At 41.1% G+C, this 26,026-nt stretch overlaps 2 protein-coding genes across 6 annotated transcripts in view; both read right to left on the reverse strand.

The window, feature by feature from the left end:
* Nucleotides 1-467: 467 nt before the first annotated feature.
* On the reverse strand, nucleotides 468-8,726 carry LOC141922206 (histone RNA hairpin-binding protein-like). Its single transcript, XM_074821346.1, has 8 exons — nucleotides 8,594-8,726; nucleotides 7,885-8,010; nucleotides 5,299-5,403; nucleotides 4,711-4,770; nucleotides 4,330-4,461; nucleotides 3,587-3,736; nucleotides 2,171-2,255; nucleotides 468-1,427 (listed from the first exon to the last, which is right to left on the reverse strand). Exons 1-8 carry the CDS (start codon nucleotides 8,635-8,637, stop codon nucleotides 1,311-1,313), a joined length of 819 nt encoding a protein of 272 aa, XP_074677447.1. The 5' UTR covers nucleotides 8,638-8,726; the 3' UTR covers nucleotides 468-1,310.
* A 3,449-nt stretch (nucleotides 8,727-12,175) lies between these two features.
* Nucleotides 12,176-26,026, reverse strand: part of TMEM129 (transmembrane protein 129, E3 ubiquitin ligase) — a 36,717-nt gene continuing 22,866 nt past the window's right edge. For 2 of the 5 annotated variants that reach the window (XM_074821921.1, XM_074821917.1), the window contains 8 exons: nucleotides 23,534-23,689; nucleotides 22,588-22,725; nucleotides 21,804-21,920; nucleotides 20,631-20,738; nucleotides 20,083-20,196; nucleotides 19,669-19,782; nucleotides 18,732-18,924; nucleotides 12,176-17,838 (listed from right to left, as the gene is read on the reverse strand). In XM_074821921.1, the coding sequence (XP_074678022.1) occupies nucleotides 19,677-19,782; nucleotides 20,083-20,196; nucleotides 20,631-20,738; nucleotides 21,804-21,920; nucleotides 22,588-22,725; nucleotides 23,534-23,689 (739 nt within the window). In that variant the 3' untranslated portion in view covers nucleotides 12,176-17,838; nucleotides 18,732-18,924; nucleotides 19,669-19,676. The remainder of the gene's footprint in view (nucleotides 17,839-18,731; nucleotides 18,925-19,668; nucleotides 19,783-20,082; nucleotides 20,197-20,630; nucleotides 20,739-21,803; nucleotides 21,921-22,587; nucleotides 22,726-23,533; nucleotides 23,690-26,026) is intronic. The other 3 variants (XM_074821920.1, XM_074821919.1, XM_074821918.1) reach the window with 3 other exon arrangements.

Consider the following 26,026-nt stretch of genomic DNA (forward strand, 5'->3'; position numbering starts at 1 on the left):
AGATAGCTAGTAATATTGCTTACAGCTAGGATACTCAATTGAGTTGAAAAGTTTAAGTGTCTCCATTGAGCCTGTGTTGTAACACCAACACCCAGAAATTCCATTTTAGAGATAAAACCAGGTGAGGTGACTTTAACAAAAGGTCCTGTATAGTAAACAAGATTGAAGTGTCCATCTAGCTCTTCTAGCAGTTTTGGTAACCAACTAATGGACATCTACTAAACTGCTTCTACGGAGCCTGCAGGTGGTCAACAACAGGCTTACCCATTATAACTAAGCCTTAAATTCACTCCAGTGCCTGCACACAAATAAATAGTTTTTAAGGTCTCCCTCAAAGTCAGAGGATGGTGCTAACACACATATCCTAGCCTAGCATCAGTCTCAGACACATGGCTTTCAGTATTTTCCTTGCATTTTGTTATCCACGGAACATCACTAGTAGGAAAAAAAGTTGAAGAGTCATTAAGTAAACGCAGTTCTGTTTATTTTCCAGCAACATCCCATACAAAAGCAACAGAAACATTAACTGCTTTCAGCAGAAAATCTGTACAGTGTTATCATTTACAACAGTTTTACATTTAAAAATCAGCAAATTAAAAAGAATCAAGCACTTTCCCTAGACACTGTTGTCTTGACTGTATTAATAAAGGACTCATGACTATGTACAAATTTAAAATTCAGGCTACTGCTTCTTCAAGCATTATTTCCTAGGCTTTACCATATTGACCACCAATTGCTTAAGAGTATTTAATTTCCAACTGTTTCTGAAACGTTTTTGCAAATAATCTTTTTTTTAAAAAAGGCAGTTAATATGACAGTAAATAACTGCAGTAGATGAGTTTACTAGTACTAATCAGCGATATGGTTCAGCTACCACTTGTATTACTTCAAGTCAGATCTTTGTAGAAGACCCAAATGAAAAAGCAAGGTAACAGATGCTCAAAAATACCTCCCTACTTTGCTCTTGATCTGCAGGTGGACAACTGAAATTATGGACACAATGCAGGGTGGGAAATCAGTAAGATCTTGCTGTACGGTTTATAATTACTTGAGGATAGCACTGCCTTTGGCTAGTTTTTCTATTGAAAGGTTTTACAAAAAAAATCTGATATACATAAATTAAAAGTTAAAAAGAAGTCACACAACTGAATAGTATTTTTACATCGGTTTGGTCCAGAAAATACGTAGACCAACCACAACCTAGAGAACAGTCTTCAACTTTAAGCTTTCTTACTATTAACAGTTCATAAATCAAGCTCACCCCTCAAATTTAAAAGAAACTTCCTCTAAAACAGTTTGCATGCAACTATTTAACTCACAGTATCGAAATCTTTAAGTGGTTCACCCAAACACACTTCCAAGTCAAATTCACCTTCTGCTTGATAGTCAACATGTCTAACTTTGGTGGGAGTGCCAGAACAGGTATCCTGGAATACAAAGTCAGTTAGTAATCAGCAGTTAAATACAGGTTTAGTTACATAGTAATTCATTTCACTTCTGTAATTCATTTAGACCACCCTATAACAGAGGCTTACAAACACTTTAAAGGCCATACAAAAACTCAAGGCTAGTCTTATGATTAAAGAGCTTTAAATGAAGGCTTCTGCCCTTTCAAGGACATCCTAAGATTTCTTGCAAATGTTTTAAGGATTTATATATGCATACATTAAAACATTATACAGATTCAATATTCATCAGAGAAACAAAGCCAGTAAGAAAAACATTTCTAGATCTTCATTGAAGATTACCACTCAGCTGTACTAAATGCTTTCTGGATACAGAAAGAGCCTACTTCAAAAACTCTGACTGCCAAGAAAGTTACATCCTATTTTAACATCATATATTGCAATCTAAAAAGTAGTATTTCCACTGTATGTTACAGTTCATAACTGACATGCTCTGAACAGATAAATTTTCTTTTGCAGGCTATGAAAAATGAGGTATCTCATTTGAGACGGTCACTTAAGTTCTAACTCTCTAAATTCAGACTATGGAGAGATGTTGGCTATAGCTGGGGAAATGCCTGAAATTAACGATTGCTCAGCTTTATAAACAGTCCCTAAATACAGCAAGTTACAGAATTTCTCATGTATTCAGGCTATTCTGGATATAATTCTAAATAATGGACCAATTATTAACAAATATTTTTGCAAATGATTGATATGCTTACATCATTATCTTGACAGCTTGTTTGAGATTCAGTAGAATTGCTTCCAACAGATTCTGTCTCCATCTCACCAAGGTCAACAGGACTACTGTAAAATAATTTAAAAGAATACAGCTTAAAACAAATTCAATTTTTTAGTAGTAAGTTGCACTTTGTAGGTGCAGTTCTGAAAACTATAGCCAAACAAGAGCTAAGAGACCTACAGAGATTATAAGGACAGTGGTGGCAAACTGCGGAGACCAAACAGAATAGCAGGTCAACTCGATACAGCCAAAATGGCCAAGGACTAAATTAAAGTCTTGAGATTGAATACGGCAACTTGTCAAAGACAAATACCCAGCATTCAAACAATGCTTCAACACAAGTGACAAATGTTATGGAAGAGCAAGTAATTTGGTTTTTTTTCCAGACAAGGTTTTCATCAATTTGTTTTGCAACAGAAGATTTAATAGCCACTATACACAGAACTAGACCCCGGCATCAGAAGACAACACCAACATATACAGTAGGCTTCAGGCTGAAACACCAACTCCCTTCACATCGACTACAAGTAGAAGGATGCTAAAAGCAAGCCTTTGCTTTTAGATCCCATTACTCCATATTGGTTTTAAAATCAGCACCACTGTTAGGGAAAAACAGGAGTTTATTGCCACAAAACTGTTTCCTGATGAACTAGCTACATCTGTGTCCCCTTCATTCTGTAGTCCCACAGTTTTATTTTGGATGTTGCCTTATCAGCTTTATTGCTCTCTATAGAGGAAAATAACTAGTGGCATTATTCTGTATCTCCTAGAGCAGAATACCACAGTAGCTTGGAGTGTGAGCACTTGTGGCCATGCTTTTACCTTAATGGTACCTTGAGGTGATTTTACAAGTACTTTCCTTCCTCTCTGCTCAAGAACCAACAATTTATACCATTGTTCTTGAACTAGCAAGTGAGAAGGTTATGAGACAGGTTCTCATACATTGTACTGGTCCAAGCTCAATATTCATGAGATCTGTCAATTAGCGAGACCTCTCCAGCACTGCTTCTACCACCAATTAATCTGCAGACTGCTCTGAAAGAATCAGCTTGCCTCCATGGTGTGGTATTTTCTTTTATAGAGCACTGCAGAATGAGCTCTGATTTCACCCAGTGAACATACATTAAAGAAAGGAGGTATGTATATGTATGCCCTTGTAAGGACACTGTGTAAGTCTAGTCCCACCAACTAGGTTCAGAAAGCTGTTAGTTGTTTTGACCAAGAAGGAACTGAAGAGCACTAAGCTTGGACAAGTCACTAGTGAAAACATTCAGCAATCACTGACTTGTCTCAAAAAGGGCCATGCTGTTTGTTTTTTGGGGTTTTTGTTTATTTGGGGGGCTTTTTATTTTGTATATAAATTGTTATAAAGCTATCTTGCACGCTGTATACATACATTTCTTGCAGATCACATCCTTCTTCAGTAGGTGGATCCCAGGAATGCAGGGCAACTTTCCATAGTTTAATCTGCTGATCCCATGACCTACGGCTGTACTTCTTAAATTTGTTTGGAGTTCTGGGATGAACTCCTGGTATACGATGGGATCTATTCAGATATCAGACATGAAAGATTCATTAGTGTTTTTCACATATAACATGCAGTTTTAAATGTTAAGACTGATTGCCTGCTACACAGGTTCATTACAATGGAGCAAATTCTAAGTTAATATATTATTTATGGGAAAAGACTACTGTGCAATTCCAGCACTCAAGTGAAAATTTGTCAGCTCTATATGAACCTTTTAGTTTTTCTGAGTCAAATGAAAAAAGAAAGGATTATCAATCATAGGTCTGAAAACCTCATTCCAAACTGAAAAGCAACTGTAGTCCATTTAGTCTTTTAGTTTACTAACGAGAAAACTGACTGCAAAAAGTAGTTTCATTTCCTCTAGTTGACAAGCACAACCAAAAGAACTTTCACTTCCATTTCTGCAGCATGAGAAAGTCTGAAGAGATATTCCTCATCTACTGACTAGTGAAGAAAATCTGCATCTCATTCCACTACAGTTAAAAAATGTCTTAGTTTAATTTGTAGACGCCTTCTATTTGAATGTATCTCAGATACCAAGTTTAGTATGTTAATGAACAGGTATGACTTATAATCAAACATCTAGTTTTCCAGAAACTCAAGCAGCTTACCTAGGAACTTCTTTAATGTATCTATCATATGCAATTGTGTTTTTTCCGTAGTTTATCTGTTTTTGTCTTCTCATCAAAACCACTTCATCTGTCTCAAGTTCTACTGTCACAGTGGACTCCTTTGAATCAGAACTAAAGAAAAAAACATTGTAGATTTGGGACTACTAGAAAACAAGCAACACTCAAACCCATGTGTAGAAGATTATAAAAAAACATGTTAAAACTTTTCAAATGAATGCTTAGGATGTTATGAACTACAATGTTGGAGCAGACTTAAAATTAATTATTTCAAACCGAGCATTTTAAGAAGCAACATGGTACCTGTGAAAATTCAGACCTATTGTCAGTATTTTCCTCACGTAAGCTAGAAATTTAACCTACCTTCCAGAGGAGGACTTCCTTTCTCTTGAAAATTCATTTATCAGGAGTTTTCTTCTGTATCTGCAAGAGTTCAAATCAGTATTAAGAATATACGTACACAAAGAGAACTTGTAAGGCTGAATTGTTACAGCTAATAGTTGATTTGACTTCTCAGCTAAGCAGCAGTCTTGAAGAAGGCAACCCAGACACTGTGTCTTTCCACTATGGAATGGATGTTTCAGTTTTCCCCTAAAAAAAAAATTGAGGACTTTCTTTTCCTAACTCTTTCCCCTAAAAATCTTTTTATAGCAATGATATGAAAAAACAGTAACTAGTAAAAGGACATTCAAAGTAATTCAGTCTAAAAGATTCAGGAAAGGCTTCTTCCAAAAGGGAGATATTTAGTGATACACATCAACTCTCCAGAGAGTATACTATGTCATTCCTGCAGGACTTAAGCCAAAGCTGACCTGAAAGCCGCAGACAAGAAGCTAAGGTTGGTCTGATTTTACTACAATGGTGAATTTAAAAATAAGAGTCAATCCAGATTCTGCAAGACAACTACCATTTCCCTCCTTTCCTCACTTCATCTTAAATACCCATGGGTACCTTGCCATTTCTTTGTTAACACTGGTCCTCATTTCATCTTCTTCCACTGCAGTTCCCCAATCTGAACACCGGGAAACGGGTCCTGGGCCTTCTGGTGTTGTAAAACTAGAAAGGATAAAAAAAGTCTCTACCTTAAAATTTTATTTTCTTGTATTTCCCATCCCACCCCCAGCATCTCCCCCATTCACAGCTGGATAGTATTTAACATACTCATTTTTAGTACTCACAAGGGCTGTGAACATCTTGTATTGTTCTATTAAAATGTCATCATTGTAAAATTAAGCATCAGTTGAGAGTTCCACCTCCAGGTTGTGTGGTTTGGAGTTTATGTTGTTGGGTTGGTTGTTTTCTTAAAAAGTTTATGTAGGTATCTATAGAAACATATCACTGTAACATATAACCTAGCCTACACTTTCAATAACTTTAAGCTGGTGTCCTTCAGAAAATGGTATGTGAAATACCAACTTAACTCATTTACTTATTTTCACTCCACTAAATGAGTTAATATTTATGCTTTCATGACTGCAGACTCATTAGCTATACGAGACAAAAGTTAGAACACAGAATTAAATTGGACAGCTAATTAAAATTACACCATAGCACTAGGAGTTTCTCCATATGAAAATATACCTAGTAGAGAAGACAAAGGCACAAAAAAAGCAGTCAATTTTCAGCTAGTAAACTGAGATTTGCTATGACTTTACAAACCAGTATTTAACAACTTTACTGTAGTCTATTAGCATCATGAGCAGATTCAGACTATTGCAGGGGAATAAGCTTACATCCCTTCCCAGCCAACAACAGTTGTCTATATTCAGATTATTAAATATGTTTTCCAGTTTCTGCCCTCCTGATGACCAATTTTCCTAAAATACAAACTCAAAACTGTATCTACAGAAACGCTCTGGCAACTTAGCAGGATTCTGTGCAAAGAAGTCCCTTGAAGTGAGGGAATTAGATCCATCTACGCTAAAACCAGTTCCAACTCCCCCCCTACTACCAGCTCAAAAACTGGCTTGCACTACTTTGAAAGTTTTTAAGTTCAAACTAAAAGTTCTTTTCAGATGAAACCCAGTTATCAACTCAGAAAAAATAAAAATTCATAGAAAACAGTACTGGTCTCTCTGCCAACACCTATTTAACCTCCAAGGATTTTCAGCATTTGCTTGTATTTGTTTTTAACTGCAGAAAACAGAGGCCACATTCAGTTATTGCTCTCCCATAGTAGAGAAAAGCGCAGTCCCACAAGTACCCAGTTAGTCTCACCATCTGAGCTTTTTCCTTAACGCTTGTGTCATACCTTTTTATACTTGTTTGATTCTGTAACTGCGCTGTGTATACAGAGAATGAAGGAGAACAGGGGAGGGGCTACAGCTTTTTCTCTTGATTATTTGTCTGGTGCCAGACATACTGAGCTTGGCCATCTTTCTCAAAACTCTCCCCCACGTGTCACTTCACACTTGCTGAGCAGCTCTGGTGCTGTGCTAGGACTCCAAGTGGTGCTCAAACTCTGCCAGAGGAGCAGAAACACAAGGCTATAACCTCCCCACTAACCACCTGAATCGGTTCTATGACCCAGCCTCCATCCTGATCCTCTTCATATCTCAAATTTTATTTTGACAATGTTGAATTGGCAGAAACAAGTAGTTTTAGTGCAGGAATAGAACAACGTCGATCAGAGCTGAATCCACTAAATCAGAAAGTACTCCTGCTCAATTCAGTACTGGAAGACACACAAAAATATTGCTTACTTAGGTTCAAACTGATGAAACAATCTATAAAGTTTCATCCTTGTACTCCTACTCAAACATGCTTCCTGAAATTAATCGCATTTACCCTGGATATCATAATCTGAGCTACTGAGCAATGTCTTCCCCACTTACCAGCAAAGAAAGATTGGTAGTTACAGGGCACAACCCATTTCATTTTAGATTAGAAATCTAGATTCAATTAACTGGGCTGCAGGCCACAACTCCTATCCACTGAGAAACAGCGCTAAAAGGACCATGGCATGGATAGCTCAGATGTAGCCAGTGATATAAGATACTTTCACTAAACTGACGTTTACCCATGCTGGGAAATGGTAAGGAAGGCAGCGAGCAGCAGTAGAGAGTGAATGACCTCAAAAGTGGACCCCACCACACATGTGCTGACAGACACAACTTCTCAAGATGGTCTGTACTGCCTTCAGAAATATGAAGGCAGATGACTTAAAACTTGAATTTTTAATTTGTCATCTTGTTTAATTTTACCACGACAGTATGTACAGCCTATATCCACAAACAAACATAATTGGCTTGTGCAGTTATTGCTTCATGATAAACAGCAGTAAGCAAGCATGAAATAGGACAGAAAATTATGGAGAATATAATTCAAGACAAAACTGAAAAACATTTGTTCTTAATAAGTGACTCCAAGGTAAGAACACTGCATTAGATGTTTTTCCCCTCCTTTAAGACCAGCTATTTATGGTCGACGAGTGATTTATAAATAGGCAGGGCTTGAAAAGCCGAGTACAATTGTCTATTCAACAGCTCCTGATGAACAAAAGAGCAGAGAGTTGTTTCTATTGCAAGCACTGCCTACCTGTCCAGCCTGTAGTCAGGTCTGTACTTGTTTTCATCAAAAACAGATGAATCGGATTCAGTCTTTCTCCGCTTTCCATCCGCGCCACGTTTCCTTCCCTGGGACCAGCGAGGTGGAGGCTGTGGGCTGGCAGCAGACAAGACAACGTGAGCCCGCTAGGCGGTTTTACTTTATTAACCTCTTTGAAACATCACCGCATGCAGACAACGTGGTTTATTTACTAATTTTACTTCAACAAATCAAGCCGAGCGACACCAACAGTCGTGGGCCCCGAGAGCGCCTCAGCGGGAGGCACCCCCACGTAGGGCAACGCCGCTATTAGGGGCCCCGCAGCCGGCCGCCCCCGCGGACAGCGGCGGGCACAGGAGCCCTGGGCACTATCACCCCTTCCTTCCCCCCGCCGCGGGAGCCTCAGCCCGCTGCCCCCAGCGGCCCAGCCCGCTTCGCTTTCCCTGCGGTTCGCGCACCTCCGCGATGGGCTGCCGGCTGCCCCGCCGCCCAACATGGCGGACCCGGCCGCGGGCGGGGAGGACACGCGCAGGTGCGCGCGGGCCGCCGTTCCCCACCACCGCCCCCCGGCGCGGGGCCCACCTGAGGGACGGGGAGCGAGTGCGGCTCGCCGCCGCCCCGCCACCGGAGAGCGGGGGGAAGGAGGGGAGAGGGGAGCACCGGTACCGCCGCCCACCGCCTCACCCCGCGGCGGCCTTACCTGCTCTTCATGCCGCTGTGTGGGCTCCTCTGGCGGAAGGACATGGCGCAGGGGGTCCTCGGACAGGCTGGAGGGGAGCAGGCTGCCTTCCCGCTCAGCCCCTTCGCATCTCCCGCCAGCGCTGACTGACACCGCCCGCCCCGCCTCCCCGCGGGACGCCTGCGCCGGCCCCCCCATCGCCACAGGTACGCGGGGGGGGGATGGGGGGGGAAGAAGGGGGAAAGCGCAGCCGCCAGCCCGCGTCCCGCCCAGCCAAGCCCGCCGATGGGCGCGAAGAAAACCAACACACTCCCCGCCGCGGCGGCGGCTCCGGCACACGCGGCCCCGGAGACACTCCCCCCCCCGCCGGTGTAATGGTTTAGCCCGCACCCGCCGGCCCCGCCCGGCCCCGGCCCCGCCCCGGGGCGTGTTGGCGGGAGAATCAAGCGCGGCGGCGCGCGGTTTTGGCGCGCGCTGGCGGGGGGGCGGGGTCTGCAAATGCGGCGCAGCTGCGGCCCAGGGCGCGGAGGCGGAGCGCTGCCCAACACCCCAGAATAGCCGAAACTAAAGGAAAAATACAGATTCCCGTGATTTAAAGATGAAGGATTGCAGCCAGCAGCGCGGCCCTTTAACCCGTGAAGAGCACATGGTATTTCAACGGCCAGTTCAAGCCCTACGGCAGACTGTTACGCCATAAGTTTATGTTTCATAAAATGACATGGCATTAAATAACATTTCATATCAACATTAAGGTTGGGTCATGCCATGAGGTGGCTACGCTTCAGTAAGTGGAGTTTTCAGGTGGTTTTCATCGCACGTGCATGGTGTTTTCACAGCCATGGTACGATCCCATTTGTCTGTGAGTCCTGGTACACACCGACATTTTACAAAAGTAATTTAGAAACAACCTGGAGAACTCCTACAGCAGAACACAAGCACAGCTTTAAATAAAAATACCTTTGCAGCCCTTGTGGACTGAAGGCTGGGGGGACACTTTACAGAGAGATGCATACAGACTGGGCAGTGGTTTTTTCTTCTGGCCTTAGAATCACAGAATCATGTTGGAAAAGACCTTTAGATCGAGTCCAGCTGTAAACCTGACACTGTCAAGTCCACCACTAAACCGTATCTGTAAGTGCCACATCTACACAACTTTTAAATACCTCTGGGGATGGTGACTCAAGCACTTCCCTGAGCAGCCTGTTCCAGTGCTTGACAACCCTTTCGGTGAAGAAATTTCTCCTGTTATCCAATCTAAACCTCCTGCCATGCAACTTGAGGCCATTTGCTTTCATCCGATCGCTTGTTACTTGGGAAAAGAGACTGATACAGACCTCACAGAACAAAAATCTCTCTTGACTGCTCTCAGACTTGTTGTTGCAACTTCATCGCTGCCTGTATGAAAAATCAATAATGGGTAGTAATCTGAGGGCTGTACCAGGGTAGGAAGCTTTCTCTTCACGACTTTAACCTGGGCCCCAGGGAGGTAGCAGGCTTCCCTAAGAAGTGGCTCTGGTCGGCATATTGGCCCTTCTGTTCCCCTCAGGAGAGAGTCTCCTATGACAATGACCCATCTTTTTTTTTTTTCTTTATGGAAGCGGTTTTGACACAGGGCATAGGCTGACTTAACCTCGGTGACACCTCCAAGCTAGATGAGCCATCGTCCCCGTTACTGTTCAGTTCCACTTGCAGAGCCTCGTACCTATGACACAGGGCAGCTGGGGAGGTGAGGCAGTGACCAAGGAGCTGCTCCCATTGCCCCCCTGTCCCTTAAGTCACTGTGTTCAGCCAGGCAGAGGGAGGACGGGGAACCCTCCGTGCCGTGCATCCTGCCTGCTGTTGGGTCTGTCCCAGGAAAGGTAGGGCACTCTTCTCAGACACTGGACGTAGCTATCACAGTAACAATGGCAAAGGTGGTGAAGTTACATCTAGGTAAAGTGATTTTATCTCCACAAGCAGCAAGCATTCATATTTAAAAAGGCATTAGATTATATTTGGAATGTAATGTAACCTTCAGATTTCTGCAGGTTTGGTATTCAACGTGTGATATGGTAGGAATGAGAATGGGATGTTTCTCTCATTGTAGAACCAGGTTAGTTTTCTTCCTTTTTTCAAGAGGCATTTTTCTTGCTTTTCAGACCAGCAAACATGTCAATTGTTGTCAGATTAAGCTTAAAACAATCAGCAAAAAGATATATTCTTAATTTAATAAAGTTTATTGAATGTAGTAAAATATAAAGCAAAGGAAATAACACTGTTCTCAAAGTAAGCAAGCTGTTTTGTTGTTTGGGGTTTTTTTTTGTTGTTGTTGTTCTAGAATTCAGTTTCTAAGATATGCAGTTACCCCGGAGAGTGTTTAATTATATATTATATTTCTGCTTGTTCAGATGCAGTCTGCGTGTTCTGATGCAGCTCTACAGGAAACAGTCTGTTTTCAGCATACTACAATCCCTATCATGACGTCTCAACTGAAACCTTAAAAATTACAAAAAAGTGCCTCCTGCTTCAGTTCACAGGAGCAACATGCAAGAGGAGAAAGCTCACAGTCAGGATAGTCATCCTTTTCTTCTCTAACAAAAGCCCCAGCTGATTTAATTAAATCCATTTCTTCCCAGCACACTTAGGTAATACTCATTCATCCTATACTTTCTGGTCATAAATTTTCTGCTGTAAAAAGGTAAGTTCTCAAGAATTACAGGCTTTACAAGAGCTATTGTCACCTATGGCCATAGTAGCTCTCGCTTGCCATAGAAGCTATCACAATTTAGCATTAATTCTAATAATGCAGTTTCTTCTAACCACATCTCACCTGTGTGTCATGAACTGAAATAACCTGTTGCACTGGCCCATCTGGCCTCCTAATTTCTGCTACTTCGTTACTGCCTGCAGCACACAATTAACTTCTTTTCACTATCCACATGCTCATTGCCTCTTCTTAAAAAAAATTACCACTGTACAATAGCTATGATAACAAAAGTTCAGAAAACCAGAGCAGAATTATGGTATCAGGATACAGAAAATAGAATTTTAAACTTAAACTTCTTCTGGATCAGCCTCATCCTTCTCTCACAGGTAGCAGAAAGCCAGCAAACCTTGGCTCTGGTTATTTGACAGAAATGCAGTTATTCTTTCATACCAAATCTATCTCATACAAGGTAAATGCACAGTCAGTGTAAATACATTACTGAGCTCTGAAAACAGTACCAAAAATTCTGCAGGTTTCACCAGTAAATCTAGTGCAGATGTGGCCTTAGTCCAAAATACTTCTGTAGTATTTAGGGATATGAGACTATTTGAAAAGCTGCAAATAGTTTTTTATTCTTTTTTCCTTTGTGTAGTTGTTTAGTAACGTTGCAACAACCACTGCAGTTCACAAGAATCTCTGCTCTTTGGCTCAAAGACCAGACACCTAAAGAGCAGTAAGGGAAAATTTAACTGTCAGCTGAGCAGGTGCAAAGCAGCCCTGGAGTAGATATTTGACAGATTAAAGAGCATAAACATGTCTTCCACTGAACCTGGGTGAAGTGAACCTAATATTTATTACTATGACAGGCTGCATTTGACTAACACTTGCAAGATCAGCAATGAAACATGTTCAATGGATTGGGGTTTTTTTGGTGGGTTTTATTTATTTATTTTGAGCAACTTAACACAAAAGCAACTACCAAAGTTCAGCCACATTTTTGGAGAGATGTATTGACAGGTGGTGGTTTGTTTTCATTCTTTTTATGAAGATACTTCATGCATAGCAAGGTTGAAGGTTATGCTGAGAGGGAGAATTTGCATCTCTACTGTAGAAATGAAGCGTGGTTCCACAAACTACAACTTTCTCATGTAATTATTTACAGAAATGAAAGATGCCTGCTGCTCTGACTTGTGTTTCCATTCATAATTTGCATAGAATTGGAGCTCCTGTTGTCCACAAATTGAGTAGAAAGGGCACAGTCACCAGGCACAGTGGGTGGCAGCATACACCTTCCTGTGCTTGGAAAAAGGAATTGGCTGAACAGCATAACAGCAGCTGAAACAAATGTGTTGCTTTGAATCCATGTTATTTAAAGTAACTAAGACCGTTGTCAGAGGAACAGCACCTGCAATATGCAATACATATCTGTGTCTTTCTGCCTCTTCTTCACCAGATGCTCCCATTAATTCCAGGTCTCGAGACTCAAATCTTCAGTAGTTCCAGGAACACATCTGTTTCTTCCCATTTCCTGATTAATCTTTTTTGGAGAGTTGAACAGAATGGCCTACAGGAACATCCCAGCTGAAGTGTGGTAAATAACCAGACAGCCCTTCTCACCCATTTTTCAGTTTGCAGATATCAAAAGGGGCTTTCTTCAAGCCTATACAAAACCATACAGCGCAGTATCTACAGCTGCTCTAACTCTGGGCGTAAGAGCAAGGGTAAGAAGGTAGAGCTCAGATAAGGGTCCCAGATAAGATCAGTAAAAAGTGCTGAATTTTCTTCTGTCAGAGATCACTGCAGTATTATGTATGTGGTCTTGAAGGCCAAGAGGAAACACCTGCTCAGCAAGGCTCAGGATTGCTCAGTTGTGTTGAAGATCCTCTTCATGGTGAATTGAAAGCTCATTGCACATTGTCTTGTTAAAAGTGGGAGAAATTCATGCTGTTTTTTCCAAAAAGTCACAAATTATTCAACCACTTGGCGGAATTTTTTTTTTTTCTTGCAAAGCTGTGCCAGGCAACAGATGGATGAATAAACACAGACACTTACATGAACTTCCCAGCAAAACTAACAGCTTCAGCTGTGGAAGGAAGACTGCTCCCTGCAAGCCTGCCTTGGGAACTGCACTAGGCCAGACCAAGAGTCTTCAAACAATAATTTGCGATGGCTTTTAGAAATTAAACAGTTTGAGATCTCAGCAGCTGGCTTATTTTCTACTGATTTTTTTTTTACATTGTTTTGCTTGACTTTTCAATGATTTTACACTTTTTTACCATTTGTGAATGTACTGCATTAAAATGTTTCACTCTACAGATTGCATTTGCATTCTTGTTGTATGTTTGTATCTCAAAGACTCCTGCTAACTATGTATTTGGAAATGGTGCTTTAGCTGTTTAATAATGCTTTTTGGGTGGAATGCCTACATACCTAGTTGCTCCTGGCTGAAATCAGTAGTATTTTGAGAAGAGGTAAGGGAGAATTGTGTTCACTTTCCATCAACTCATTGCTTTTTCCTCAAAGGTTGTACACAGGTGCTGTACTTTTCTCCTCAGAGATCTGTGTTGTAGGATGTCTCCAAAGTGCCACTCCTTTGGGTGGTAACCGTCAGGCTGGCTCTACGTTCCCTGAAACACTAAGATCTGAAAATAGTACAGTGTAAGGGATTTACCTTGTAAGTTCCTCCCTTTGCCTGGCCTTACCATAATCGTACAAACTCATGCATCTTCTATGCGGCATCTGCATAAACATCCATGCTCCTGCAGGAACGTTTGCTATGCTAACACCTCTCCCTTCCCACACACTGCTATGGAAAACAGAACTGCGTTCCTGAACCAAGGACATGTTTGAAATACATCATAGGTTCAAAACACGTACAAACAAACTCCATTTCCTCTAGCTTTGCTCTGAGATAAGATGACTTGAACAGCATGTTTAGCTGAATGCATCCAAGCAAGCCAGATAGAGGACAGCTCCAGCTGGGAAGCCACACGGTATGTTTAGCATAACACTACGTATGAGTTAAATTCAGTTTATCCAGCAGAACTATCTGCTGTAACACAGCTGAGGGATTATAGCTGCCTTGCATCTTTCTGTCCTTGTCAAAGAAAATCCTTCAGAAAAACACTTTTTGCACCACAGTGGGAATTTTAAGGGGAGAAGGATATAGCCTCATCGCTGTGACCTCAAAGGAGCAGTTTAAAACCAAAACAAAGTACACATAAGCGTGGCATTTCAGAACTGCTAGTGAAGGACTGTTTCTACAAGCACAGATAAGGTATCGTCTGTAAGGAGATTCTCCCAGTGGAAGCATGCCAACACAAGACAGATGTCACTTGGAAGAAATTTAAACCTGGCTGGTGAAGTTCAGAGTTCATTTTGGCTTAATTACAAACTGAGCACAGATTTATGCAAAGCAGATTTAGTTAAAATAGGTAAAATTAATAGAAGGCCATCAAATACAAACTGGGGGTGGAGTCCCAGACTTCAGCTTTGCTTACCTCAGTTGTAAGCTCTTATGTCAAATAGCCTTGGATAAACAAGTGAATGGACCGACTGCATTCCAGTTTCAACTGCTCTGTTTAGACTGATGAGGTTACTGTTACTAATTAGAAGACCTTATGATAGTTCTACATCCAGTGGCAGCACTGCATAAAATGACCTTGGCAGGCCTCAAACTTCATCTGCTCAGTTTCACTCCTTTCCTCATGCTACCAGACAGAACCTGCATTAGGGAATACATCTGCCCAAAACTTAACCGCCACAGTATGCTGGGTTTGAGTGACGAGGTTTTTGGTAGCAGGGGAGGGGGCTACAGTGGTGGCCCGCTGCGAGAAGCTTCTCAAAAGCTCCTATCTCCAAGTCGGACCTGCCTCTGGCCAAGGCCCAATTAGCAACGGTGGCCGTGCCTCTGTGATAACTTATTTAAGAAGAGGAACCTGAGAGGGGAAGGGGGGACCTTGAGGATGAGTTACAACTGAGGTCAGTGGAAGGAAGGCGGAGGAAAGGGGGAAGGCGTGCCAGTGCAGATCACTGGAGGAGCAGAGATCTGCCTGTGGCCTGTGGAGGACCCCACACCAGAGCAGGCAGCTGCACCCTAAGGCCAGGATTCTGTGGGAAGAAGCAGCCCCTGCTGCTGTAGTTTAGCACTGGGAGGACTGCAACACGTGGGGGTGACCCACACCGACGCATCTCGAGAAGAATGAACCCCATGGGGAGTGTGGAGGACTGTCTGCTGTGAGAGGGACGCCATGTGGAGCAGGAACACAGAAGAGGACTTCCTCCCCACCTTGGAGGACTGACTGCACCCCCCATCCCCTGCCCTGCTGGGGAGAGAGGTAGAGATATTGGGAACAAAACTGAGCCAGGAAGAAGGGAGGGCTGGGGGGAGGTGTTTTAAGATATGTTAATGCTTCTCACTGTCCCATTCTGTCTGTTAAGTGTCCGTTTTGTTAGTGTTTGAAGTGATCTTCTTGGGGTTTTTTTCTTCCCCTACCCATCTTGGTTTTGCCTGTGACCGTGTAAATGGGTGAGGCACCTCTCCCTGTCCTTACCTCAATTCCTGAGCCTTGTTATTTCATTTTTCTCCTTCCCAACACTGGGGAGGGGGGTAGGGGGGGAAGGAGCGAGTGAATGGCTGCGTGGTGCTCAGTTGCCCTCTGGTCCTAAACTACAACACACAAGCAGACTGGTTATTCTGTTTCTAGTCTAAGTATCTTCAACTGAGAAAAAAAAGATCTTTTAAGGACTGCTGAATTACAAATCCTATGGATTTGCATCCATAAATCCACTGCAGGCCCTGTCCATCACAGGTAAAAGCTTAAGGGCTGCGACAGCTGAGCTTAAGTGTTTCATGACAGCCTACACCTAACAGCTCCATCCTCTCCAGGAGGACACCTTTCCACCTTTCTCATGGCAGAGTGGGTGCTGGGCCTTCAGCTGTCCCCTTCCACTAGGTTACAACACACTAAATACAAGCTCATGACAAGATGTCAGAATACAAACTGAGGGGTTGGACACAACCCAAGTTGTAAACTCCCTTCAAGAGTTTGATTTTATCTGTGAAGAGTCCTCCTTCCCCCTTTTAGCAAGGGTTAGAAAACCCCCAAAATATACAAAACAGCCTAAAACAAAGGACTACCAAACCCACATATTCCTTTTATAATGAGACTCTGACAACATAACAGCAAAATCAGACTAACAGGGATTTTTGAAGTCTTCAATTCTTCTGCATAAAGACAAAGTGCCAGGAATGTAACCCATTCCCTTATTTACAGTCATCATAAATAACATGAAAGCATGCACACTGGAACAAGAAGGTTCTAAACATTACTTCTTAAAAAAGTGCTGTACAGATGTGTTCCTTGAATACACACACTCCGTGCTCTGTGGTGTGTGACTGAGCCACCCTTGTGCTGGGACACTATTGAACCCCATGCCTGAGCGTGCCTGGAGATAATGTTTTGAAAGGGACTGGGAGTAGTTTCTGGGGAAGCAGCTTACTTCCACACCAGTAGCACAGTGGGCTTTTGGCCCTTGGGTACACTGTCAGCCCCACAGCAAGGCTGCTGTGTGTCATCCCTAGCACCGCCCACAGTTCTGCAGTGGCCTCGTGAAATGCCAAGTTGAACTCCTGCAAAGAGACAATTCCCAGCTCCAACAGACATTTATATATCGGTACATGCTACATAAAATTCCACAAGGACTGTAAAAAATTCTGGTAACTGGCACATGAATCTGGGCTAAACACCATAGCCACAGCCCGCACTTTGAGCTGAGCATGGTGCTAGAAGAGTAGAACAAAGCAGAGCCTTTCCAACACCGTCACAACTCCTAGTCTGGACATGGCCAAGAGCAGCTCCAAACCTGCAAATACTGCTGCTCACCTCCAATTCCTGTAGGAACAGCAGGCACTGAACCCATCCTCTTATACTCTTAGCAGACTGGCTCTTTTGAGTCAAGCTGTAACACACATAAAAGCAAAATCCAGGTATTTGGGCTGTGTTGCTGTTCAGTCACTCATCCCCTTAAGGGGAGTGATCTGATTTTGATAAACCATCTACCTTTTCCTTCTCTTCTCTCACCAGGTTCAGGCCAATGCTAGCTTAATATATCTTATCTCAGAGAATGGTAAATAAACCATGTGGATGATCACCCAATCCAAAAGTTAAGAACAGTTTGTCTTTAACAACTGGAGAAAAGTCGAAATTATCTACATTCTTTTGAAGCAGTTCTTCAGGTTGGATACACAATTCCGGTCCAGGAGAGGACACTGGGTTTAACTCCTTGGTTTAAGGGGTGGCACTCTTCAGTTTGCCTCCATATTGGACCAGTTCACCAGCATAACATTAACATACTCTACATAGCATGATCTCCAAATGGCAAAAGCAGGATCCATCAACTGAAGTAGCCTTTACCACGATGCACATGTTATCTGCCAACGCAGGTACAGCAGAAACAGTCTCACAAAAGCTTTAAGGAACATCCATCATCACTGTAGCACAGGCTTAACGAAATCTGAAGTTTTACACCTGAGGCAGAGCTTGTGGAAAACAATCTATCCTTAAAGATCTGGAGAAACCTAAACAAAAAGGTACATAACAGCTTTATAAATATGATATATCTAGTCATTAACAGCAAAACATTTATCTCTTAAGGTGTAGTGTTACGGTAGCAGTAAACGGAATAGCACTGCATGTGGTGAGCTTAAAGCACAATATAAAAGACAAAGCCATACTACTGTCCATACTGAAGAAAGTGTTACAGACAGTATGAACACTTTGAGAACATAAGATACTGGAAAAACAAAGAGAGTACTACATACCCTATATTCCTAAAGTATTTGTCAAAGAAAATGAAGCAGTTGAGCCTCTTTTCTGTCACATCATTTTCACCTAAATCTCATTATTAATTCATAAAATACATTCTTCTCTCAATTGTAATTAAGTTATGGCAGGAATGTGTTAATTGCCCTACTGACTAAGGTTTTTTTCTTTAAAAACCAACCAGATACATTCAAACTTATGGACATTTAACTGGGTTCCAAAACAGCCACATTTTTCCTGTTCAAGACAGGAATTTTCTTTCAGGAAAAAGGCAGGTGGTGTGGAATCCTGCCATGGAACCCACTACCTGGTTTTCAAGCAACATTCACCTTCCACAGATGAAGTCCCTACCCTTTGAGAGTTAGAGCTCATCACATCTAAAAACCATTGCTAAAGGCAGTGCCTCTCTAATTATTGATCTTTGCATCCCAGGAAACCAATGTGTTGCTCCACAGAGAAGCTATTTAATTAACTTTCTATATTTTATGTGTCACAACGATATTTTTTCAGTTAGAACTCACTGAATATATACATTCCTTAATAGAGCCTTATTTACAACAAAGACAACTGCAAAGGAGCTAAACATCAACTAACTAGAAGATCAGAAAGGCTCTCTTAACTGTGATGTACAGAGGCACGCTTCTTTTACCTGCACATTTCACCTTAGGTTGACTGCACATACGTTGACTGTAAATCTCTTCCTCTTTCAGTGCAGATCTTACGCGACTGCACCAGTTTTCCAAGACTTGATCTGCTGATCTCAGACTACATCCCTATTCTTCAAATTGTTTTGTCACAGGAGAAAGTCCTTCTTCTTCGATACCTCTATATACAAAGAGAGACTAGATATTTTCAAATATTGAATTAGCACTTTGAAAAGTGAATTCATATTAAGTCTTTTTCATGCTCAAAGAATTAAGCAATAGAAAAATGCCATTAACAGTTTTTAGAAAGCTGCCTTTTCCTCATATTGCTAGAATTGAAAAATCTAAGTAGTGTAAAACTAATTGCGTGCCATATTCTTAATGAGTTTTATTACGCAAAATATTCCAAGATCACTGTTAAGCAGATGTTAATATCCCAGTCCATAAGGTTTCAGAGCCTGCATTAAATGTAGATCAAAGACAATCAAATTACACATAAGACTATCTGCTAATAAAAGCTGTTTGACTCAAGATAACTACCTATCCTACTAATGCTTCACAGGAATCTACAGTCCAAGAGAAAATTTCCATTGAAGTCTACTGCTGCAAATGCAAAGTTGTGACTTCATCATAAAAATATTAAGAGGCAGAAAAGCTGCTACTGAAGTAATTAGAAAACCTGGCACTTTTCATTTGGGTGATAAGATAAAACATGTTTTCTGGCTGAACAGGTAAATACTTCAGTTTACTAAGCATGAACTATTAGATCTTTTAATTAAGGTGCTGCATTAAATACAAGAGGATGGGATAAACTACTAATATAATAAAGGAGTAAAAAGAGAAACTGATCTGCTTGAGCTGAACAGTTGGACTCTGTAGAATGATACTATATATGGGCTACGGAAACAGAATAGGTAAAATAAGTAGTCAGCATGAACTCACCTTGGTATTTAAATTTTTTTCCTCATTATTCTATCTTCAGTACTTGCACTTCGCCATCCCCTTTCAGCGTATTCTGACCGATGTCCTTCCAATAAACCGCTACAAAGTTTAAGCCTACAAATAAAAAAAAACCCACCAAAGACTAAGTGGCTTTATTATGGTAACCTTTTTATACTAAATACAGCTACAACCTGCTATTTACTGTAATACAGATGATAACAGAAGAACACAAGGACAGAATTTTATCACACAACATATAAATATTGACCAATGCATCCCTAAGAATAGTAAAAAAATAAAATAAAAATCTATGTTTATAATGAAAGCTTGGATTGAAATACAGCAATAAACCAATCATGCTTCTAACTTAACACGGAAAAAAAAAGCCCCTGATTGATGAGCTGCATTTTATACCTCTCCAGCCTGAAGTCTGTATCTTTGCAAGTTTTGCTGTCAGGCAGAAAGAAGTTGGGTTTTTTCTGTTTCTGATTGTTCCATCCTGAAGAACAACTGGCTGAAATTGGGTCACTGCATAAAAACAAGTAACTATCATTGTTGTCAGCTACAAAACAAATTAATCTCTAAGGAGACAGAGAGGAAGCTTTCAGCTCCTAGGCTGAGGAAGTGAGAGGCTAGTAACAACCACAGGGAACAATGTGGTAACATGCTATTGCTTTTCCCATAAGACAAAGACAGTGAAAGGGGCTCAATCATCTTCCAGCATCACGTAATGGCAGAAGCAGTAGAAAACAACAGATGGAGAGTCAGACTGGAAAAAGCCAAGGAAATTCAAAGAACAAAAATAACAACCACATGTTGGAGGAAATGTAAGGAGGGAAAAAAAATAAAAATCAAACCAGTAGTATTAAACAGTGAAAGAAAAGAAAGATAAAAAAAGCAACAGACACATTCATGGCACAAGCAAAACACAGAAAGAACATCATAATCATTATGGTATTTACCTTGTTATTTCTATACCATGTTGTACTGTCATTACTTCATCATTTTCACCAAAGGCTTCCCACTCTGAGCACTTTGAAAAAGCCTCCTGATGTCCTGATTCAGTAAGACTAGAAAGAAAGTGAAAAGGCCTGAAACCACAGACCTGTGTAACACAGTTCCTCTTAAGTCTTCTGAAGATAAGGGGGCTAAGTAGACAAAAAACCACACCTGTATAAATATTTTTACTATGTTAGTGTGAAAAGTCTACTAAACACTGAAAAATTTAAATCAATGTTCCACTTTTGTTGTGGTTCTAACAAAACTTTGTACACAGTTAAACCATGCTCTTCACACAGCCTATCATTTCTCATTTATAGGAGAATTTCTTATGCGGCAGCTAGGAAAGGGGAAAAAGGGAAATATCATTAAGACCAATTGGTAGAGGTTTAATTCCTGAACAACTTAGAATAAAGGTGTTGGCCTGAAAAACTCTACCCTTCTGTTATCCATTTCTGAACGTTAACCTCACTCTGTCCCAGTCCCAAGCTGGGTGACCAATTCCTTGTTGTTCCAACAAGCATCTTCTTCCATATCATCTTTCATAAGGCAGAAAAAAGCTTAATCAAAATACACAAAGCTTCTTTCTCATCCCTACGTGAATACATATTCTCTGTAATACCTGTAGCAAACATAACATGGTCATAATTAAATCGGCAGCAAGTTTCAGTATTTGCTGGCAGACTTAATGAGTGCACGCTGGGCTCCATTCCCTTGCCACAACATTCATCAACTTGTACACACTCTGTACGCCAAAAAGCAGAATGCAATGCATGTAAGAGGTATGAGAAATAACCATGGCAGATGCCTAACAATTTCAGAATTACAACTTCTGAAGCAGAAACCAGGTTCCATGAGAAATCAAAACCACATTAGTGTTGCCTAAATCTACATACAAAAAAATAACCTCTGTTGTGTCTTCTGACACTGAAGTTTCTTCACATTTGTAATGGACTACTGTAAATATCTGCTATCATACAACACAATTATTCTGACATGATCTCCCTTCGTCATTAAATTGCACAAGCATTTAGATAAAATTAAACCTATTAACAAATGGAGGGATAAATATCAGTCACATTCCAAAAGTCAATTTATAGCATCAATGAATCTCTGTAGGGAGAATCACTTCATACCTTTCCAGTGTATGGTACATATGCACATAATGGTTTTTGCTCTTTGAAACCACAGAGGAGTCAGAATTGTTTCTTTTTCTGCGTTTCCATACTGGAGAAGAATCAGGAGAACAGGGACTACAAAAATAAGACACAGATTTTACGCGGACATTTCACTTGTGTTTAAATGCTTATCAGAGTTCTGCAAAATACTGGCACACGCTACACAGGAAGACTTCTTTTGAGGTATGATTCTTCAGTCACAACATAGGAACATAGAGAAAACGGCTCAAATTTTGGTATTGTGTTTTGGAGAGCAAACCCATAGTAGCAGAAGAAACTTGGAAGCAGAACCATTTTAAGCTCCACACGCATGTCCCCAGATCAAGATATCTCAGTAAACAAGGAGAGCATGAGGTGCTTCACTGTTAGTCTCCCTGCTGTTCTGCAGACAAGTGTAACACTGTTTATTAAAGATAGTCACTCTTGCTTCTGAAGAAGGTATCCTACTTTCAGCACCTGCCTACAGTGGTTAAAGAAACCTCTGTGCTCCACTGTATAAACACAGAAGCTGAAAAAACACTTTCTGCTGTTAATCATGCAATTCTGTAATGCTGGTAATTTTTCCACATTCAATGCTCTGTACAGTAATCCAGTGATGGATTACATTTAACAGCAAAAGTGCCAAACTCCAAAGCTGAGCATTAACTGCTCTCCCTCACTAAACATTTCCTACAAAATACTGACAGCATCAACATGTATCGAATTATTTCAGTAAGGTAACCACAGAAGTTTTATCTCATACCTCTCTGGTGTGTAGTCAGTCTGTCTGCAATAGTCTTCACACTCATTTATCTTCTGCTTTTCGTCAAATACAAAGGAGCCAGAAACATCCTGATCTTTGCAGAACCATTCCTGGGAACTGCCTGACGGCTCTGTACTACTAAAAACAGAAGAGGAAAAAAAAAAAAAGAAAGGATTTAAAATACTACCATCTGGCTTACTGCTCCAAGCAGAAGACAGTTAAGCTGCAGTAACAATTAACAGTTAAATTCGTATGACATCCAAATGGTGCAAACAACTGCATCTTCCACTGTAGGTCATTTACAACACAGCTAAAACTATTTACACAATAAGGTTAGAGAGCTCATAGAATTCCCTTCACTCTTTTCCTCCCAGTTTACTAGTCCAAATCTTGTAAAGTATTAGGTGGAGTCCATTAGTAGAGCTAGCCTTGTTAAAATTCTGAAAGATAAAAAAAATTCTGTCTTGAGCACAGTTGCCACTCTCCTGCAGAGAGCACAAAAAAATCTCTCTCTAATGCTCGAACACTTCTCAAATCTTCGACAAGGATCCTATTGCACGAGAATGGTGGTTCCACTGACATCAGAAAAAGAAAAGATGGAAAGGTTATCAAGGTCAAGGAATAGTGATCACTGAATTTTTGCTTATGCTTACCCCTTTCTAGAAAAATAATTTTTACCTTGTGCTCACCAGTGTAAACACACAGTACTACTACTGTCTACAGTAGTACACTCCAAATGCCTTCCTACCCAAAATGCCATGCTGAAGATGAATTTAGACTAAATAATGGAAATATCTTGAAGACTAGCAGAATTCAAAAGGAAAACAAGGCATTGGAGGAGATTCTCATTTCTGAGCCTGATCTACTCTCTTGCTGCATTAGGAATGCTCTAAAGAAATAGAGTCCTCCTGAGAAGCAAGAGACTTTGCTGACTTAATTCACCCACACACACACTGGCTGCAGATCCCAGGTTTCTTCAGTAGGAGGATCCCAGGCATGCAGTGCTATCTTCCACAGCCTGATCTGCTGGTCCCACGACCTACGGCTATACTTCTTAAATTTGTTGGGAGTTCTAGGATGGACTCCTGGTATTCGCTGATTCCTGTAAACAAACAGTAACATTTATTACTTCAGAACATGATTTACATTCATAAAAAAAATTCCTTAGTTCATCAGATCACACAGGCACCAGTGGACTAATAAATAAAATTTTCGTATTTTTAAACACTTAACTGAAATGTGTATATTCTAAAACACTGTCAAAAACAGACCACACAAGCAACAACAATAACATGCCAAGTCAGACCAAAAGTTCATCCAGTCCAGCACTCTGACAGCTGCCAAAAGCAGATCCCTACTGACCGTGGACAAATATGAAACAGAAGAAGCGTAACTCATATCCCTTCAACACCATCCCAGCCTCCAGCTACTTTATTTCAGTTCTCCTGAGTCAGGTGCAGTTTCTTTGTGTTTAGTATTGTACTGAGTCTGGCTGGAATGGAGTTAACTTCCTTCATAGCAGTCCCTGTAGTGCTGTGTTTTTGCTTTATGGCTGAAATAGTGCTGATAAGACACTAATTTTTGGCTATTGCTGAACAGTGCTTACACAGCTTCAAGGCCTTCTCTTTGTCCCAGTCCACCCTGTCCCCTCCCACAGCCACTAAGTTGAGGCTGAACAAGAAGTTGAGAGGGGAAACCGCTGGGACAGGTGACTTGAATTACCCAAAGAGGTATTCCACCCCATATAATGTGATGGTCAGCAATAAAAACTGGGGCAGAGGAAGAAGGGGAGGTGTCTTCCAAAGTGACCACTGTTCAGAGACTGTCACAGCACCAGTCTACTTGGAAGAAGCAGTGTGTGATCGCATTTGCATCACGTGCTCTTTTCTCCCTTTCTTTCCTTCACCTATTAAAATACCCCTTACCTCAATCCATCACTTTCCTCTATTTTGCTCTTATTCTTTCCCCATACCATTGGAGAGGGAGGAAGCGCATAGCTGTGTGGGTACTTGGGTGCTGGCAGGGGTGAACCCACAAGTTATCTTCAGCGAACATTTATTCCACCATTATCCATGCATTATTACAATGGGGATTGCTATAATTCTAAACAGCATTTGTCGTTTGGGAGTATAAAAAACAAAGTACCCCCACCCTCTGGGTAAAATGTAAGTGATATGCCTTTACACTGAATCTACACTGGGCAGACACTGCAACAACAGTGTCTAGGATCACCCCATGGCTGGAAGTGCTATTTCTCAGATGGTAGACCACATCCAGATCCTGCCCACCACACATTACTGGAGAGGTCACTCAAACTGTATCTTCAGTACAAAATAACCCTGTTTATAGTCCTTCCATACTGGTGTCAGCTTTATGCCTGGGGGGAAGCATATTACAATAATGTTTTAAATCATACCAAGTACCCTGGTCTCAAGTGGTTCCCCCTACCAGCTTCACAGATCAATGTACATGGCCATAACACTTTTTGTAAGATAAAGAGATCCCTGCTAAGGAACAGTATTATAAACTATCCTGTTAAAATGCCACCCAGAACACTTCTTTTTTAAAAAAGTTTATCCCATGCTTTCTCTGAATGTTATTCCTATTCTCCACCTATGATTTAACTGATCACAGCACAGCTATGTAAGTGCCAGGCATCATCATAAGACTGGCCACAGTCCTACCACTGATGACAAAGCGACAGCAAAATTACAATTCACAAAGCAATCCAAGGCTCTTTGAAGAAAAAAAAGTATTACTGAAGATGCGACGATGATATTGTGTGATACCTGTGATCATTTACAGTATCTGTTGTTGATTTTCAGTCATCTAGTCTAATCTTTCAAGTTTTGCTTAACAAGCTTGCAGTGTCCACTGCACTTGGCTGGCAATTTTCACAACAGACTCTTACAGCTAGAATCCATAGAAAGCTGGCAACTGTAAGTGGCAAGCCATTTAGAAAAACATCTCTAAAAAATAACCCCCAAAACAAAAAACCAAGAACACAAATGCATATCCACACTTTAGTACAGACTAGCTTCTGAATCTTGACAGCTCTGCAGTAAGCAGATGGGGCTGACTAAGAAACCTTCATTTAAGTGTCACAATTCACAGACTCTGCAACCCAAAGTGGAATGACAGAGAAAGCAAGAAATACAGGTTTTGATTTGTTAGTTACTGATGAATCACTGAAGACTGGTTTCCCTTACCAACACTTAAATGCAAGGCTTTATTCAGTCCTCAATTCAAAGCTGCCATTTCCTAGTATCAATTAACTTCACACTGGGCTAGCAACACAGTCACCAGAAGCATCACAGGGAGATGATTAATACAGTATTTAAAGTTGCTACTAGCAACAGCAATACATAAAGGGAACATTCAGTTTTAAATTTTTCCTATCTACATTTGCTCGTATGCAGAAAATAGCTGGCTTCGCTTT

Source organism: Strix aluco, chromosome 4, assembly GCF_031877795.1.
Source record: "Strix aluco isolate bStrAlu1 chromosome 4, bStrAlu1.hap1, whole genome shotgun sequence".
Taxonomy (NCBI): Eukaryota; Metazoa; Chordata; class Aves; order Strigiformes; family Strigidae; genus Strix; species Strix aluco.

Excerpts from the sequence above, each read along its gene's own strand:
- LOC141922206 (XM_074821346.1), bottom strand. The coding sequence starts at position 8,637 with ATGTCCTTCCGCCAGAGGAGCCCACACAGCGGCATGAAGAGCAG. Across the intron at positions 3,737-4,329 it reads TACATTAAAGAAGTTCCTAG|ATCCCATCGTATACCAGGAG; the intron begins GTAAGCTGCTTG and ends ATATCTGAATAG. Across the intron at positions 2,256-3,586 it reads GGATGTGATCTGCAAGAAAT|TAGTCCTGTTGACCTTGGTG; the intron begins GTATGTATACAG and ends ATTATTTTACAG.